Here is a 17,322-nt window from a genome sequence, read left to right as displayed (position 1 = left end):
AAGGTAGATAACTCCACAGCCTTACTTGTAGCTAGAAAGATCGAGAGTAGTCTGAGCACCGTCAGAACAGCTGGGTCTTACTCGAAGCCTCGTGTCCCCGCGTGGCCGGCCAGACGCGCAGGGAGAGGTAGGTTAACAGTTTGGCTTTGGCCCAAGCCATGTTTTCCCACCCGCCCTCTGCACCCCTTCTTACTACTGGCTCCAAGTGGCTTTTTTACTTAGTCAAATCTGGTGCTTTAAGGGATCAAAGTTTGTATCCGCAGAGGATTTTCAAAGAATGTGTTATGAGCTCTGAAGGCACTCCCTAGAGAGGCATTCCAGAGATGTTTTTGGCCAGGGGCAGCCCAGCCCGTGGGCGGTCACTGCGGCCACCTGGCCTGGCCGGGCCTACATCCACAGGTGGCAGTTCTGGAGAACTTTAAAGAGATTGACCACATCGCAGTCTGTGTTAGGATGGTTTTTAAAGATTAACTAGGGGAGCAAACAGCAGACTCAAGAGTTAGGATACTGGTTTGGGGGGCGGGGCGCCTGGGTGGCTCAGTCTGTTAACTGTCCAACTCAGGTCATGATCTTACCGTTCGTGGGCTCGAGCCCCGCGTTGGGCTCTGTGCTGACAGCTTGGAGCCCGGAGGCTGCTTCGGATTCTGTGTCTCTCTTTCTCTGCCCCTTACCTGCTTGCGCACTCTCTCATGACAATAAGTAAACATTAAAAAAAAGGGGGGGGTGGGTGCCTGGATGGCTCAGTTGGTTAAGTGTTTGACTCCTGGTTACTGCTCAGGTCACGATCTCGTGGTTTGTGGGTTCGAGTCCCGCACTGGGCTGTACGCGGAGTGTGGAGCCTGCTTCAGATTCTCTCTCTCTGCCCCTTCCCTGCTCGTGGTTTCTCTCTCAAAATAAGGAAATAAAACTTAAAAAAAAATTTTTTTTTAAATAGAAGAGAAAAAAGCATTAGGATACTGGTTTGGTGTTTTTAAAAAAACGTGTTTATTCACTCATTTATAGACCACATGGATTCAGACTCTGCTTAGGGGAAATCATTATGACGACAGCTCAGGTCTGCACTTCCCATTTTTAGATCCAGTTTTTAGACTCAAACCCACTGCTTGGCATGAAGGACCATGACCAATGGCACCACAAACCCCATCAGGGACGCGAATTCTTGGTGCCAGTGCTTGGGAATGGGGACGCACCAGGAGCAGGCTCCTAATGACAGCAGTGCCCCTGGTTCCTCGAGTCTGAGTCGCCCTGGGAAAGTTGACTGTGTTACTATCGACAGCCCTGAGGTTGTCCCCGGGAGAGGTACCCAGCAGCGCCTAGCACTCCGGAAAGAGCTTGACTTGCCATGTGGAGTTATTTACAAAATGACAATGCGCTGTTCTGTTTCTCTCCTTTGATTAAAAAATAAAATTGTCCTTAAAAATGAAAGAGAAAATGGGGGCCAAAGTTCAGTCAGGCTCTCTGCCGAGTCGCCTCTTCCTGGTAGTGACACCGCTCAGCCACTCTGTGTGGCCTTCAGCTTCCTACTGGGATGGGGGGGTTGGGGCGGTGCGGCTCTGCCCTCACGAGGTGGGCACAAGGCTCCCAGGCCCGCCGGCGGCTCGGCCCGGCTCAGAGCAGGCGCCCGCGTGGAGCGGTCCAGGGAGAGGGCGGCCGATGGGCCCTGAGGTGCACGGGGTCACGGCTCAGGGGAAGTCCCGGTAGGGCAGGCGGAAGGGGTAGAGGGGCGTGTAGCGGGAGTCATGCCAGAGCAGCTTCTCCTCCAGGAAGGCGACCGTCTGCAGGGTCAGGACCACCGTCTGGTGTTTGAGCATGCTGTGCACGTTCAGGCCTGGGCGGCAGGGGGAGAGGTGCAGTCGAGGCTGGGCTGCCCTACCGCACTGGGGCCCCTTTCCCTCCCGTATTCCCCTACTACAGAGGCACCATGGTCTGGCGTGGGGTCACGAATCTTGCAGTCTAGCTGCTCACTGATGGCTAGACCCCGGGCAAGGGACTGTCCTCAGCCCAACTTGTCATCGAGAGCCTCCCGCGTGCCTGGCCCTGCCCTGCGCTCGGGCTGTGATTCCCACCTCGTGCTGGGAGGCACTGACCATAACCACAGCAGATGTGTAAACAATGTACTGCGGGAGGCCTGTGCGCCCGCGGTTAGTCGGGAGGTGGAGGGGGTGGGGGGGGGATGGCCAGGGCAGGGAGAGGATGGGGCAAGTCGTGCAGGATCCTGTGGGCCTCGGGAAGAACTTAAGCTTTGACCCAGAGGGAGGTGGGACCGGGAGAGGGCTGGGGGCAGAGGCGGGAGGAGCTGGACTCAGGTCGCACGGGCGCCCTCTGGTGGCCGCAGGGGAGAACAGAGTGCGGAACGGAGCAGGAACCCGGGACCAGGGCAGAGGTGACCCCGCCGGTCCAGGAGGGAGATGGGGGTGCTGGGTGGAAAGAAGTGGTCGAATTCTGGATATGTTTAAACTCAGAGCTGACAGGGGGAGGTAGCAGGGACGGGAGCAGAGGGTGACGGCATGCTCTGTGGCCTGAGCCACAGGAAGGAAGGAGTTCTCGTGCCAAGGTGCCTATGAGACCCCCACCCCCGACCCCGGAAGCAGCTGTAGGGGAGGCAGCCAGACCTCAATCAGGACACCAAGAGAGAGCTCTCGGGGCCGAGTCAAGGTAGTGACGGGTGGGATGGATCCCACCTCTCAGCCTCTCTGACTAAGGAGCCAGATGAGCAGAGCCGGCAGCCCTCACGCTTACTCTGTGCCGAGCACTGAGGCCCGAGCCGGGACAGACGCAACCTCAGAGCCTTTCCTTAAGGATGCCATTTTCCCGATGCTCCGTTTGGGCAAGCTGAGGGCTGGCTGGGGGAGGGTGGCCACTGCCCAAGGCCACTCAGCTGCTGAGTGAGTGGCAGGTATAGAACTTGAACTGGCCCGTGGACTCTTGGGGGCCTAGGGGGGAGAACCAGGGCCCTCTGCTCACCGACGGCCGGGATCAGGTTGAAGGTCTTGAGCCCGGAGGTGGCGGCCACGGCGTTCTGAGGCATGTCCTCGTGTGCTCTGAAACGGAGGCCAGAAGGTGAGCGCGGCAGAGGACAGCACCCAGCACCCCCACCCCCGCTCTCCCCGCACCCTCACACGTCCACCAGGAGCACGGAGTCCCCCCAGTGGCGGTAGCGGGCCAGCTCTGTCAGGTACTGGGGGTCTGAGGTGGGCAGCTCCAAGGAGTCCACGATGTGCAGGTAATCCTGTTAGGGAGAAAGGACAGTCTGAGCCCCCCACGCCTCAGCCCCCACAGCCCACACCCTAGGATCCCCGCGGCCCCTGGCGGGATCGGGCCTGTACCTGGGCCAGCTTGACAGTCAGAGCCACCTTGAGGCCCTGCACCCGCACTTTCATGGGCAGCATGTAGTAGTAGCTCGTGGGGCCCCGGGGGCCGTGGGCAATGCCTCCTGCAGAGACAGAGGTGTGCGAACAGGTGAGGACCCCCACTGGGCTTGGGGGCAGAAATCGGTCACGGTGGCTGGTGTAGGGAGGCTGCCCGCAGGCAAACGGAACCGGCAAAGAGGACAGGGCCTCGGGTAGAGATGGGGAGGGGATGTTGGATTGAGGATCACCTGGGACAGGTGACTGTGCCTCACTGGGCCTCGATTTCCTCAGCTGTCAAACCCTGAGTGAGGATCCTCTTCCGGGCCCTGGGAGTGCGGCAGGGAACAAGATGGACAGGAGCCCTGCCCTCGTGTCATTCATATTCAGACACAGGCTCAACGGCAGAGGGAATCGGGGCTCTCTTTTCGGAGCAGCATGAGGAGTTGCTGGGGGTCGGGGGCCCAAAGGAGGTCAGGGAGGGCTTCCTGGGGGAGGCACAGCCCAAACACATCATAAGGATGAGAGGCATTGGCCACGGGAGGTGAGAGAGGACACGGAATCAGCTGTGTCTGGTCAGAGAGGATGTGGAGGGACAAGGGGGGGTCTGCAGGCACCCGTGCCTGGAATGCCAAGGTAGGGAGCTCAGACTTCCCACAAAGGCTACAGGGACTGGGAGGTTTGGGAAGAGCACCCTGGGTGCTGTGTGGGCCACGAGAAGTGAGACGGGAGTTAGGGCCAAAAGGGGCTGTGGCCATAGTCTGATGAGAGACGCTAAGGCCAGAGCTGGGGAGGGCTGGGAAGGTGGACTCTCAGGTCTCTGATCCGCACATGGGCAGTGAAGTCCGTGGGCCTGAGTCCTGCTGCCCCTGCCCAGGTAGAAGGAATGGGACTGATGAGATATCACCCCAGATGTGTGCGCAGAATCACCCAGGGCCCCTCCCCTCCCTGCCCCGCTCACCTCCTCGCCAGATCGGGGAGCGGATGCTGCCATGCCTAGAACGCCCACTGCCCTTCTGTGGCCAGGGCTTCCGGCCCCCACCCTTCACCTCGGCCCTAGTCTTGGTCTTGGCGTAGCTCTGTGGGCACAAAGGGAGGAGAGGGTCAGGTTCCCGAGGCAGACACTGGCGCGGCTTAAAGGCACCAGGCCTGGGAATACAGCAGCGAGCCGGGCAGACTGGGGCTGCCGCTGGGGAGCCCGGCAGGAGGCACAGAGATTAGGGGGCCGGGACAAGCACACAGCACTTCGGGAGGGAGTGAAGGATAAAGAAATCAAGAGTTCCCTCATCCACTCCAGAATGTCAGCAGCCTCTCTGCTGCCTGGCACACAGCAGGCGCTCAGTAGTTTTTGAATGATTTCAATGTGGTGGCAACTGAAAGGAAGGTGTGGCATAGGGAAAGGTGTGTGCACAGGCTCGAGAAAATCAGGGAGAGGTATGGGGTGAGGGATTTCCAATGCCAGGCTGAAGACCTCATTTCTAGGACCAGGGTGGACCAGGGAGAAGGACTCACTAGATTTCTGAGATAAGCAGAAGGGAAACAAAGAGATCCTCATTGATAAGGCTTCTTCAATGCACTTGGCAAAAACTCCAAATTATTCACCATTGCTCCTGCTGACCTCTGTGACCACACGAGGCTGCCTTCTGTCCCTGCCGCAGGACTTTTGCATGTGCCGCTCCCGTTAGCGCCACTGCCCCCCTTTACCTACTTAACACCTACTACGCACCCGAGGTTAAATGTCTCTTCCTCTGGGACGTCTTCCCTAATCATGTATTTACAGGCATGACTACTCGACTCAAGTTCACCTCTCCGACCAGACTACGAGTTTCGCGATAGAGATCGTGCCTGTCTTGTCCACCAGCACAGTGTCTCATCTAATGCACAATGGGTGTTCAGAAAACACCTGGCAAGTAACCCATCGGTGAATGGTTCAGGAGAGAAGAGAAGGCCTGAGCCTAGCAGTCCAGGAGCTTCCCTCGGCCTCCCTCCCCCAGCCTCACCCCACCCGGGGACTCACAATTCTCTTGAAGTTCTTCTGCCAGATGGCAACCTGGTGCAAGATATCCATCCTGTGGAGAACGAACAGGATGTGAAAGGCCCCCCTCCAACTGATGTCCTCGCCACCTCACGAGATGCAAACAGGGGCTCCTCCCTTCCAGTGCCAGGGCCCTGTGTGATCCGCCCCCCGCCCCCTCTGCCCCATCTCGCACCACCTCCAGGCCCGCTCCGTCTCCATTCTGTGAGATGGGGTCCAGCCTCCATGCCTTTGCGCTCACTGTTCCCTCTGCCTGAAACGCTCTTCCCCTGGCTGGTCCCTTCTCGGCCCCAAACAACATCTCTGAGAGGAGCCTCCTTGCTAGAAAGAGGGCCATCTCTTCCTGCCTCTCCCAGTACCTTACTCTCTTCCTAGGCTTCCAACTTACTCATTGCCACCCTCTTTATGGGCTGCTTTGCCTCTCTAGCCCTGTGACCCCATTCAGTAGACACTGGTCACAGGCGTGGTCATCACACCCCTGAAGTGTGGCCAGTGCCACGTGTTGAAATGACAATATTGTAGACGCAGCAGGCTAAAGAAAATAAATCCTTGTTTCTTCCTTTTTTTTTTTTTTTTTAAACGTGGCTACTAGCAAAATTTAAGTTATACGTGTGATTGACGTTACGTGGCTACATCGGACACGACTGCCAGCGTAGTCTGCCAGGGGTTGGCAAACTATGGCTAGTAGGCCAAATCTGGCCTGCTGCCTGTTCCTGTCAATATGTTTTACTGGAACACAACTCCGCTTTTGCTTACAAACTGTCTGTGGCTGCTCTTGCGCTCCACCGCAGAGATGAGTGGTTGCCATGGGGACGTTATAGCCTACAAAGCCTAAAATATTTTCCTATCTGGCCCTTCACGGGAGAAGTTTGCTGACCCCTGCTCTAGACTGTAAACAACATTGGCAACCTTGGCGCTCATTCACTGCTGTATTCCCAACACCTAGAATGGAATCTGGCACATAGCAGATCCTTCCTAAGTATTTATAGAATAAGCAAAATATGTTGTTTTTAATTTCTTTAAATTTATTTATTTTGAGAGAGCGCACGGGGGGGGGGGGGGGGGGGGTGGAGAGGGAGAGGGAGAGAGTGAGTGAGTATCCCAAGCAGGCTCTGCCCTCTCAGCGCAGAGCCCAACTCAGGGCTCATACTCACGAACCACAGGATCATGACCTGAGCGGAGATCAAGAGTTGGGTGCTTCACCAACTGAGCCACCCAAGTGCCCCATGTTGTTTTAAATTTAATTTTGTCACCCTCTACTAGATGGAGACTTTGAGACTCTGGAAAAGTAGGGGGCAAACCATACCAATACCAGTAATAGTAATAAATAAACAGCACTTATTATGTGGCAGATATGATGCACTTCAGAGGTATCCTATGCTTTGGCAAGCCGTAACCCAGCCCAAGGAGTCGGTCCACACACGGTTGAGATCCTGGCTCTAAATGTTACAAGCTGTGTGACGCCAAGCAAATTTCTTAACCTGTCTGTGTTCTCAGTTTTCTTATCTACAAAGCAGGAATAACTGAACCTAGGGTTGCTATGATGGTCTGCTTAACCAAACTGCAAATAGGCTATTCCAGGCACATAGAAAGGGCTTAACCATCGTCATGCTCGTTTTTACAAAACTCAATTAACAGCAACGATAATCAATGTATCTATAGAACTTCTGCTGTGCCAGAATTAACTCGCTTCATCATCACAGTAAACTCTTGAGGTTTCACAAAATGGGGACACTGAAGCATAAAAGGGGAAGGCAGGATTTGAACTCAGTCACTTAACTCCTCGGGGATGTTACCTCTTAGATCTCAACCTCACACAACTCTGTAGCTGGGAAAATCATCATATCCCCCTTTGGCAGGTGGAAAAACCGAGGCTCGAGCCCAGATCATCCTGATTCCTAAAGCCCCGCGTCTCATCCCTCTGGCACTCAGTTCACCATTTCGCTCACTCACCTGGGCGCCGTGGAGAAAACGTCGGGGTGCAGTTCGGCCAGACCCACACGCTCCTGCTGGTAGCCCCGCAGGGACTCCACCCAGGCCTGCACCGGACGCCGGGTCGCGGGGACCGGGAGCTCGCACCTGCGCAGCACAGGCGTCTGGGGACCTGAAGCGATTGGGAGGTCAAGGGTCAGGACCGAGCGTCAGGGCTCCCGGTCGCCGCCCCTCCTAGGGCGACCCTGACAACCTCACCCGCGCTAACTACTGCCTCTGGCTTCGCCACCGGGTGCACTGCCTCTTCCGCCAGCGCGTTCAGGCCCTGTAAACCGTGCACGAAAGTGAACGACGACGCCCGGAACCTCCAACCTTTGTCCTCCCATCCCGTCCCCAGTCTCGGGCCTCACCCGGCAGCCGGTGGGCCGAAGCCAGGCCCGCGCCCCGGCCCGCACTAGCTGCAGCATTGTCCCGCAGCTCCCCACGCGGAGAGGTCACGGCTCCTTCTGGGTGTGCGCGACGCCTGGCGATGACATCACGCCCGCGACACCGCCCACCTCGCTCGGCTGGGCGCTGGAAAGCTGAGTGTGCAAGAGCGAAGACGGCGGGGCCTGGCCCGGAGTATCTCCATCTCCGCCCCAAGACTAATCCCCAAGCCCCAACTTTCACGCCTGGCCTAAAGAACCCTCTGCGACCCCTTGAAACGCGACTTGCAGCAAATAGCCGCGCCCCCTGCACACGCCCAGCTCTTTGGCGTCCCGCCCCCTAAGAGCAGGAATCCAGCCAATGAGACCTCCGCGCCGAAAGGCTCCCTCCTCGTTCAGCCAATGAACGTTAAGCCTGGCAAAGTGGCCCCGCCTATGGCTGGGCGGTTCTGGGGCAGGCTTTAAGAGAACATGACCAATAACCGGTACCCTTTTGGTGTCGGTCACGCCCTCCATGCCCCTCCGCGTCCCATGTATCTTCCTAGAATTTCTGAGGTGGTTTTGGGGTTTCCGATAACGTGCTTTTTTGTGTGTTTAAGTGCAGGGCCTTATCTCCCACAGAAAGCTGTTAGGACTGAGCCTGTGGGACCGTGCCTCTCCTCTCAGATCCCCCAGAGCAGGGGTATGTTCCCTCTCAAACCAAAGATTAGGTCTGTCTTCTCCGCCTCCTAGGCCAGGGTGCGGTCCACTGTCAGACCGCTCTCCGAAAACAGAGCGAACTGGGGAGTCCGCAGATCCTGGATTCCCTCCCTCGTTGAGCATCCTTACAACCGAAACGCAAATGTTCATTTTTAGGTTCTTGGCCACTTTCCCCGCGCGACCTCCAGAGGGCGTCACGAACCCCTCGCTTCGCTGCCTCGCCAAGTCTGAACACCCGGCTGCCAGGGTGCCCTGGACCAGGAGGGGAGCTCAGTGGCCTAGAACGTGGTCTGGGAGCCAACCTCAGTTTCGTCATCTGGAAAATGGAGAGGTCGTGAGACTTCAATGAAATGTTGAAGGCCAAGCCCTCCATGCCTTGCACAAAGTGAACACCTAAAGGGGTATTATTATTGTTATTGAAGGTAGGTTTTGTCATCAAAACAAGGCAAGAGCCAAGGCAGGGATGAGGGGGACCCCGGAAGACTTGAATGCTGTGCTAAAGATGTGGGCGCTTTTTTTTTTTTTTGCATCTGATATGTATCATAGATATTTTTGTGTAATAGCAACAAAAATTTACAATGTATTTCATTGTGTACTTTATCCCTGCTAGAATAATTGTGGATGTGAATTTAAAGCTCCACCCACCTTGTAATTGAAAAAGGTCTTTAAATCCTTCATGTTGTAGAATTTTATTCATTCATTTTATGTTTGTGTAGGTGACTCACACACCGGGTAAAGAAAATGTGAACAATTACAAGAGTATAACTAGAATGAAATGTCTCCTCCAATCTCTGACCTCTGCCCCTCCCTGTTCTCTCCCAAAAGCCGCTACTACAGCTATGTGTCTCCTCCCAGAACCAGTTTATGATTTCAAAGGCAGATTTACAAGTCTCTCCTCTGCCAGGAAGTTTGGGTTTCACGTAGCAAACGATGGAACAGTACTTAGTTGCTTAATGATTTATTAGGCACCTACTGTGTACTGTGTAGGTAAATCCAGCAGACATTAAGATACAATGCAGTGCAGAAGGCTGAAGAATCGAAACAGGGGAAGGAAAATCTACAGGGTCTGTGGAAGCCCAGAGGAAGAACTCCTCACCCCTGGGGGCAGGGATCTCAGAGGTGAATTCCCTAAAGCTGTAACCTGAGAGCTAAGGTTTGAGGGTCCATCAGGAGTTCATCCAGAGGAGAAAAGGTGTTCCAGACTGAAAAAAACAGGATTCCAAAGGCCAGGAGTGGGGAGAGAGTGGCAGGGCTCAGAGGCGGCCGGCTGGACCTTCCTGATGGCAACTCCTTCAAGTTGAACCCACTGCGGGGCCTTCACACTGTTCCTTCATCCTGGAACATACTTTTCCCAGGGCTCCACATGGCTCTATCTCTCACCTCCTTCAATTCTTTGCTCACACGTCACCTCCTCCAAGAAGCCTGTCCTGAACACCCTATTCAAAACTGTAACCCCCACTCCTGGCCCTTATCCTGTCTTATTTTTTCCCCACCGGTATTTATCTTCTAACATCCTCTGTAATTTCCTGGGTTTTCATGCTTTTTCTCTGTGTCCTCCATTAGAATATAAACCCCCAGGACAGAAATTTTGCTCTGTAACACAGTAGGGGTTCAGGACGTGTTTCTTGAGTGGATTCCTTTCCTAATCATCCTGCTGCAGGGGTCTTACCAGAAACAGAGAAAGCCCTCCCTTTGTCTCCTGGGTCTCAAGATCTCCATTCCCCCAATGCCACAGGCACATAAGGTACAAGAAAAAAAAAAAAAAAGATCATTTACCCAATGACACTGTAGTCACATAGACACAGGTTCAAATTTAGGGGGTGTCGCTCGTTGGCTGGGTGTCCCTGGGCAACTGGTTAGCTCTTTCAGAGTTTGGTCTCCTCATTCTTATACGTGGGGTATACACAAACCCTTCTCTACAGAGCTGTGCGAAGGATCAGAGTTCTCTTTCCTTCCCTCCCTACTCCCCACAGTCTTTTTCCCACCACAGAAGGAGGCTGGAAACTCCTGCATCAAACGTCCCTCCTCTGCTCAGAACCCTCTCTCCAGGCCTCTCATTTCACTTTGAGCAAAAGCCAAACTCCTCGCTGCAGCCCACAAGGCCTTACAGGTCCTGTCCTCCCTTCCTTCTACCTTCACCCTTTATTACTCTGTGGTTTAGGCCGCAATGATCTTCTCACCAGAACCTGTCAACCTGATGCCAGCCTCAGGGCCCTTGCACTGCTGCTTCCCTCTCCTTGGACCTCTCTTCCTTAAATATCTACATGATCTCCCTCACCTCCTTCACATCTTGACTCAAATACCACCTTCTCAGGTGACATTGGGTCTAAAGTCACTGTTCCCTTCCTACCCCACATTCCTCATATGCCTTCCCAAAATTATTGTTTCTTGTATATCTTCCACATTCTTTTTTTTTTTTTTTTAATTTTTTTTTTCAACGTTTTTTTATTTATTTTTGGGACAGAGAGAGACAGAGCATGAACGGGGGAGGGGCAGAGAGAGAAGGAGACACAGAATATCTTCCACATTCTAACAGATCATATCATGTTCTTCTTTGTCTTGATTTTTGCCTCTCCCCCACTCCGCCCCAACACTAGAACGTCAGCTCCTGGAGGACCAGGTCTTTATTTCTTTCACTGCTGGGCCTCATTGCCAAGAAGGGTGCCAAGCACCCGGTATATTCTCAGTACATAGTAACGGATGGAACCAACGTGGTGTAGAGAAAGAAGTTTGCACAGGAATCCCCCACCAGCCTATTGATTGTGAGCCTTAATGAAAGAGAGGTAATGACCTTGAGACCTGCATACTGCAAGGCTCAAAGTTTGACCATTTTGGCCCAAACCTGGGTGGAGGTCAAAGGTTGATGTTTCTAGCCCACTCCTGTGGATCAAAGGCTCAATTGCAGGTGACCTCTGTCCCCAGTGGCGTGTGGCAGATGTCAGCCTTGCAGCCCAGAGAGGATCTCTGCTGGCCGTGGGCATGATAGCAATTTAGGGAGCCTACACCGGAAGCTGGAGGACCCCCCTCCCCCAAACATCTGGCCGTTCCTAGTCCCCCAGGACTGTGCAGGACTTTTCACAACGGCCGGAGGTCGAGGATGGAATATTGGGGGCAGCTGTCAGATAGGAGGTGCAGGGCATGGGTGCAGGCTTGATGACGGGGCCTGACCTCCTGGGGAGAGCTGCTCCCTCATCACTGCCAGAACATCTGCTGTGTGTTCGTTTGCAGCTCAGTTTGTGGGTAATCGCCAAGCACCACGAGGAGCAGAGGGAGTCTCCCCTCGCAGCACGCCCCACCAGCCCCTGGGGATGGGCCTGATTTGCATAGACATTTCCATTGCCTTCGGTTCCCTTCAGTTGGATCCAGATGGGAAGTAGAGCAGAAAAAAAGGGGCTTGAACCCCTGGGCAGGGCACCTGCACTCTCCAGGCCTCAGTTTCCTCCTCTGTAAAATGGGACTATAATTACTCTTCCTCACATGATTTGTGTGAGCCGTAGGCCTGTGTGCCCTCAGATCATCCGTTCCCTGCTCTGCTGGGCCCCATGGCTCAGGGCTGCCCCTCGCATACGCCATCTCCTAGCCCAGTGGCTTCTGCTCAGATTTAGCCAACGGCAGGCACTGAGGGGAGATCGGAGGGCGGGAGGACGGGGGCAGGGGGACAGGGTAATTCTCCCCATCTGCTCTGGTGGCTTCTCCCACTGGACATGGCCTCCCTACCTGCTAATTTCTAAATAGTCTAACCCTTTCCCCAACTTCGGTATCTCATCTATGTAACCAAGCCCTGTGCTAAATCCCCTCTGTCTGAGATATTTCTAGTTTCCTGTGTAGACCCTGACTGATGTAAGGCAGCCGTGAGGCATTCGTGTTTTGTTTTAAGGTACAATTTATGTGTACAGTTCTTCAAGCTCCCACAAACATATATAGTCACACAACCACTACCATAATCCACATACAGAACTGTTTCCACTGTGCCCCCCCCCTTTTTTGAAGTTTATTTATTTATTTTGAGAGACGGAAAGAGGAGTGGGGGAGGGGCAGAGAGAGAGAGGAAGAGAGAGAATCCCAAACAGGCTCCCTACTGTCAGCGCAGAGCCCGATGTGGGGCTTGAACTCACCAATCACGAGATAGTGACCTGAGCCAAAACCAAGAGTCGGGCCCAGGTCCGACTAACCAATTAAGCCACCCAGGTGCCCCCCCCCAACCTTTTTTAAATGTTAATTTATTTCAAGAGACAGAGAAGGGCAGGGGCAGAAAGAGAGAGGGAGAGAGAGCATCCCAGGCTTGCTCCACACTTAGTGCAGAGCCCAACGAGGGGCTGGCTTGATCTCACAAACCGTGAGATCATGACCAGAGCTGAAATCAAGAGTTGGACGCTTGAGCCACTTGGGTGGCTCAGTCGGTTAAGCCTCTGACTTCAGCTCAGGTCATGATCTCATGGCTCGTGAGTCCAAGCCCCGCATCAGGCTTTGTGCTGACAGCTCAGAGCCTGGAGCCTGTTTCGGGTTCTGTGTCTCCGTCTGTCTCCGCCCCTTCCCTGCTCATGCTCATGCTCTGTCTCTCTCTCTCTCAGAAATAAATAAAGATTTTAAAAAATTAAATTAAATTAAACAAAAACAAACAAAAGAACTGACTGAGCCACCCCAGGGACCCCTCCACTGTGCCCTTTCAGGCCGTCCCCAGCTCCTGCCGGCCAAGAGTCTGTTCACCACGCCTACAGTTTGGCCTTTTCTAGAATGTCATAGAAATGGAATCATACAGTATGTGGGGTTTGGCTACTTTCCCTCCTGATAACGCACTGGAGATTCATCCGTGTTGTTAATATCCTAGTTCCTCACTTTGGAAGCCAGCGGTTGCAAAGATTATATCCTTGAGTGGTCTCCCGTGTAAGTGCTATACTATGTCTGTCCATTCTCTGGTTGAAGGAGCTGCCGTGAGCTTTGGATGAGTTGATACTCGCAATGCACTCAGGACAATAACGGGCGCATTATATATAAGTCGGCTCTTATTACTATGCTGGGGGTGGGCCTGCTGAGGAACAGACTTCTGACGCTCCCCTCTCCCCTAACCGCCTGCTTCCCTCTTCCAGAAGAGAGGGCCCCCCTTCCTAGGCTGGAAGGGCCAAGACTGTATCTGCCGCAGATGCATCAGGGGTTGGCTTCCAAAGGGAACCTTCCCACCCCATCCCCGAAGCTGAGAGTGGGCCCCGAGCCTATGGGCGAGACCAGGCGGCTGCAGCCCCAGTGCCTGCCAAGATCAGCATCTGGAAAGCTTCTCTGCAGTTGGGGCCCCTTCCCCCAGCGCTGTGGTGATGACGAGAAGCTTGGGACCTGTCTCAGACACTTCTCTTCACGAAGTTCCTCCTGCCAAAAGCCAAGAGCTGGGGGTTGGGGAGGACAGTGGAGGCCCAGGGAGGCTGGAGGGATCAAGGAGAAGAATGTTCTGCATCTCACCAGCGATGGGATGTGGTCCAGAGCAGTAAGCGAGTGGTAAGCACTGCCCTTCTGTTTCCACCCACCGGGGCAGGGATGGGGGCTACTGCCTCGGAGCCAGGGCAGGGACGCAGGATGAGCAAGAGGGCAAATCCCACCACTGCTGCTTTGGTTCTGTCATCTTTAAAATGGGGAGATGAGGAAAAGGCAAAACTATGAAGGCAGTAAATGGAGGGGTTTGCCGGGAGTTAGTGGGGAGGGGGGCACGAGGAGGCCAAGCACAGAGGATTTTTAGGGCAGTGAAACTACTCTGTGCGAAACTATAACGGTGGTTACATTCACTATGCGTTCGTCTGGACCCAAGAGCGGACGCCAGTGTAAAAAAAACGTGGACCCTGGATGACCCATTGTGACAAATGGGCCACTCCGGTGGGCATACGCAAGTGGGAAGGCTGTACCTGTGTGGGGGGCAGAAGATATATGGGAAGTCTCTGTACTTTCCCCTCAGTTTTGCTGTGAACTTAAAACTATTCTAAAAACTAAGGTCTATAGGGGCGCCTGGGTGGCTCAGTCGGTTGAGCGTCCGACCTGGGCTCAGGTCATGATCTCAGCAGCTCGTGAGTTTGAGCCCGGCGTCCGGCTCTGTGCTGACAGCTCGGAGCCTGGAGCCTGGAGCCTGCTTCTGTGTCTCCTTCTCTCTGCCCCTAACCCACTCACATTCTGTCTCTGTCTCTCTCAAAAATAAATAAACATTAAAAAAAAAAACAACTTTAAAAATAAGGTCTATTAAAAACAGTGGGATGATGGGAAGAATAATACCACCTTGCTGGAGGCGTGACGATTCGAAGCGTCGCGCCCAGCGCCGTGGTCTGTGTTGCGGGGAGCGTTAGCCATTATTGTCAGGGGCCCTGTAATTAGTGGAGGCTGGTCCAAGCTTCTTCCTTCTCCTCTCTTCCCCTGCCCGGGAGCTCCCCAAGAAAAGGGGGCCCCATTTCGCTCATTCCTCATCCCCCCCCTTCTCTCATTCAGGGGCCCCTAGGCAGGGCTCCGCTTCCCCCTTGACCTCTCAGACCATCAGGAAGTCTAGACTCGCACTGCTTCCCGGTTCTCTTTCCAAAGCCATTCCCTCAGCTGACCGGCAAGACCTTGAGTTGACCCAGAAGCGGGAGGTGGGGGGTGAGGGGGAGGCGGAAATTGTCTCTTGGTGTATCTGCGTGTCCCTAGGGACATCACCTTTGTCTAGGAGCCATGATCCCCTTACAGACAGCCGGATATGTCTGTGGCCTTGATATTCCCGCCCACTGCAGGTCCCTTGGGGAGGTGTGGCAAAGTGCTGAGCCAGCCAGGGCAAGTGGGGGGGGGGGCACTTCCTCCCCAGCCTTCAGGTCCCCACAGGGCTGAGATTTCCGCTCTGATAGCTCCCCGGTGAGGAGAGGACCCAGTTTTCTTTGTGTTTTGTACCCGTGGGTTGAACACCTGGTTTCTAGAGGTTGTGCGAGCAACACGCAATAACATCACTCGGCAGGGGTTTCAGTGAGGTTTTGCTGAGGTCTGATGGCACCCCAAGATCTGGCCTGGCAGTGACTGGACACCGAAAATGAGCTCAGGAAAAGGAGCATTTTCTGACTTATCTCCCCATGAAAGCCCTGCCACCTGTGTTAGAACTGTCTGGTCTGTCTCCTCCATCAGACTGTCAACAACGGGGCATAGCCAGGGCTAGCACTGAGGATTCTATGAATATATATGCTGCATACATATACATATACACATACATATACATAGCATAATAGGGGCGCCTGGGTGGCGTAGTCGGTTAAGCGTCCGACTTCAGCCAGGTCACGATCTCGCGGTCCGTGAGTTCGAGCCCCGCGTCAGGCTCTGGGCTGATGGCTCAGAGCCTGGAGCCTGTTTCCGATTCTGTGTCTCCCTCTCTCTCTGCCCCTCCCCCGTTCATGCTCTGTCTCTCTCTGTCCCAAAAATAAATAAAAAACGTTGAAAAAAAAATTAAAAAAAAAAAAATACATAGCATAATATATTGATTTTTTCTTTAAAAAAACTTCTTTAAAAATGTTTATGTATTTTTGAGAGACAGAGAGACAGAGACAGACAGAGACAGAGTGCAAGCCGGGGAGGGGCAGAGAAAGAGGGAGACACAGAATCCGAAGCAGGTTCCAGGCTCTGAGCTGTCGGCACAGAGCCGGACGTGGAGCTCAGACTCACAAACCGTGAGATCACGACCTGAGCCGAAGTCAGACGCTTAACCGATTGAGCCACCCAGGCGTCCCTTCTTTTTTCTTTTTTTAAGTAACCTGTATGCCCAACGTGGGGCTTGAACCCAGGACCCTGAGTTCAAGAGTCTCATGCTCTACCAATTGAGCCGGCCAGGTGCCCCAACGTATTGCTTCTTAATGCTCATTTCTTTATTAATAAGTTAAATATATTGTTCTTTTTAAAAAGTTTATTATTAATATAAATTTATTTAATAGCAAGATGTTGAATAATATCAGTATGTTTATTTGTCATGTTATTACTTATATTATTGGTAATATTTATTTTTTTATTACAAGAACAATTTTATGACTAGAAGTCTGGTGACTTGTTACCTATTTGATTTTTCATGTCCTTGCCAATTTTTTTAAGTGTATTTATTCATTTTGAGAGAGAGAGCACAAGCAGGGGAGGGGCAGAGAGAAAGAGACAGAGAGAGAGACAGAGAGAGAGACAGAGAGAGAGACAGAGAGAGAGAGAGAGACAGAGAGAGAGAATCCCAAGCAGGCTCCATGTTGTCGGCATGGAACCCAACTCGGGGCTCAATCCCACAAAATGTGAGATCATGACGTGAACCGAAATCAAGAGTCGGATGCTCAACCGACTGAACCACCCAGGTGCCCCTCAATTTTTTAAATTGGTACCGTGAACTAAAAATCTCAGTCCCCCAGGGTACACCGTAAAAATCTGGCCCCCTCTCACCTGTTCCCCTGCCCCCAGCTCCCTGCCCTGAGGGTAACCGCTGTGACCGTCGTCTTGTGCCTTCTCCGGGAGGTGGCCCGTGGGCCCGCAGGCAAATGTGTGTGTATTTATACAGCCCTTATAAATACACCTGGACGTGCAGGCCTGCAATGCAAACTGATTTACATTGTGGTTTTTTTCAACTTAATACGTTGAAGACAGTTTCAGATCAAGACTCCTCCGTTTTTACTTTATAATAGGCAGAAATGGACCAATTTTAATTTCCTTTTTTGTTGCTTTGCTTTTCAACACTTTTTATGAAGTATAACATACATACAGAAGAGTGTACCAAACCTCTTCTACTGGTTGCATTGTCTGCGTACCAAGCAGCCTTAATTATTTTTTTAGTGTTTGTTTGTTTGTTTGTTTGTTTGTTTGTTTGTTTTGAGGTGGGGGGAGGGGCAGAGATAGACGGAAAGAGACATGGGGCTCCATGTCACGACAG

At 53.2% G+C, this 17,322-nt stretch overlaps 1 protein-coding gene and 1 long non-coding RNA gene across 2 annotated transcripts; one reads left to right on the top strand and one right to left on the bottom strand.

Annotated features, from left to right (window-relative positions):
• Positions 1-965: 965 nt before the first annotated feature.
• MRPL4 (mitochondrial ribosomal protein L4) lies at positions 966-8,044 on the bottom strand. The gene is made up of 9 exons (XM_042928383.1): positions 7,725-8,044; positions 7,573-7,639; positions 7,336-7,486; positions 5,365-5,416; positions 4,309-4,426; positions 3,327-3,433; positions 3,120-3,229; positions 2,965-3,041; positions 966-1,828 (listed from the first exon to the last, which is right to left on the bottom strand). The coding sequence occupies exons 1-9, from the start codon at positions 7,779-7,781 to the stop codon at positions 1,683-1,685; spliced, it is 885 nt and encodes a 294-aa protein (XP_042784317.1). The 5' UTR covers positions 7,782-8,044; the 3' UTR covers positions 966-1,682.
• A 274-nt stretch (positions 8,045-8,318) lies between these two features.
• LOC122213948 lies at positions 8,319-9,113 on the top strand. The gene is made up of 2 exons (XR_006199709.1): positions 8,319-8,421; positions 8,595-9,113. It is a non-coding gene; the product is annotated as an uncharacterized LOC122213948 (long non-coding RNA).
• Positions 9,114-17,322: the final 8,209 nt, after the last annotated feature.

The sequence above is a fragment of the Panthera leo genome, chromosome A2 (assembly GCF_018350215.1).
Source record: "Panthera leo isolate Ple1 chromosome A2, P.leo_Ple1_pat1.1, whole genome shotgun sequence".
Classification (NCBI taxonomy): Eukaryota; Metazoa; Chordata; class Mammalia; order Carnivora; family Felidae; genus Panthera; species Panthera leo.
This window is presented reverse-complemented; position numbering and strand designations above follow the sequence as displayed.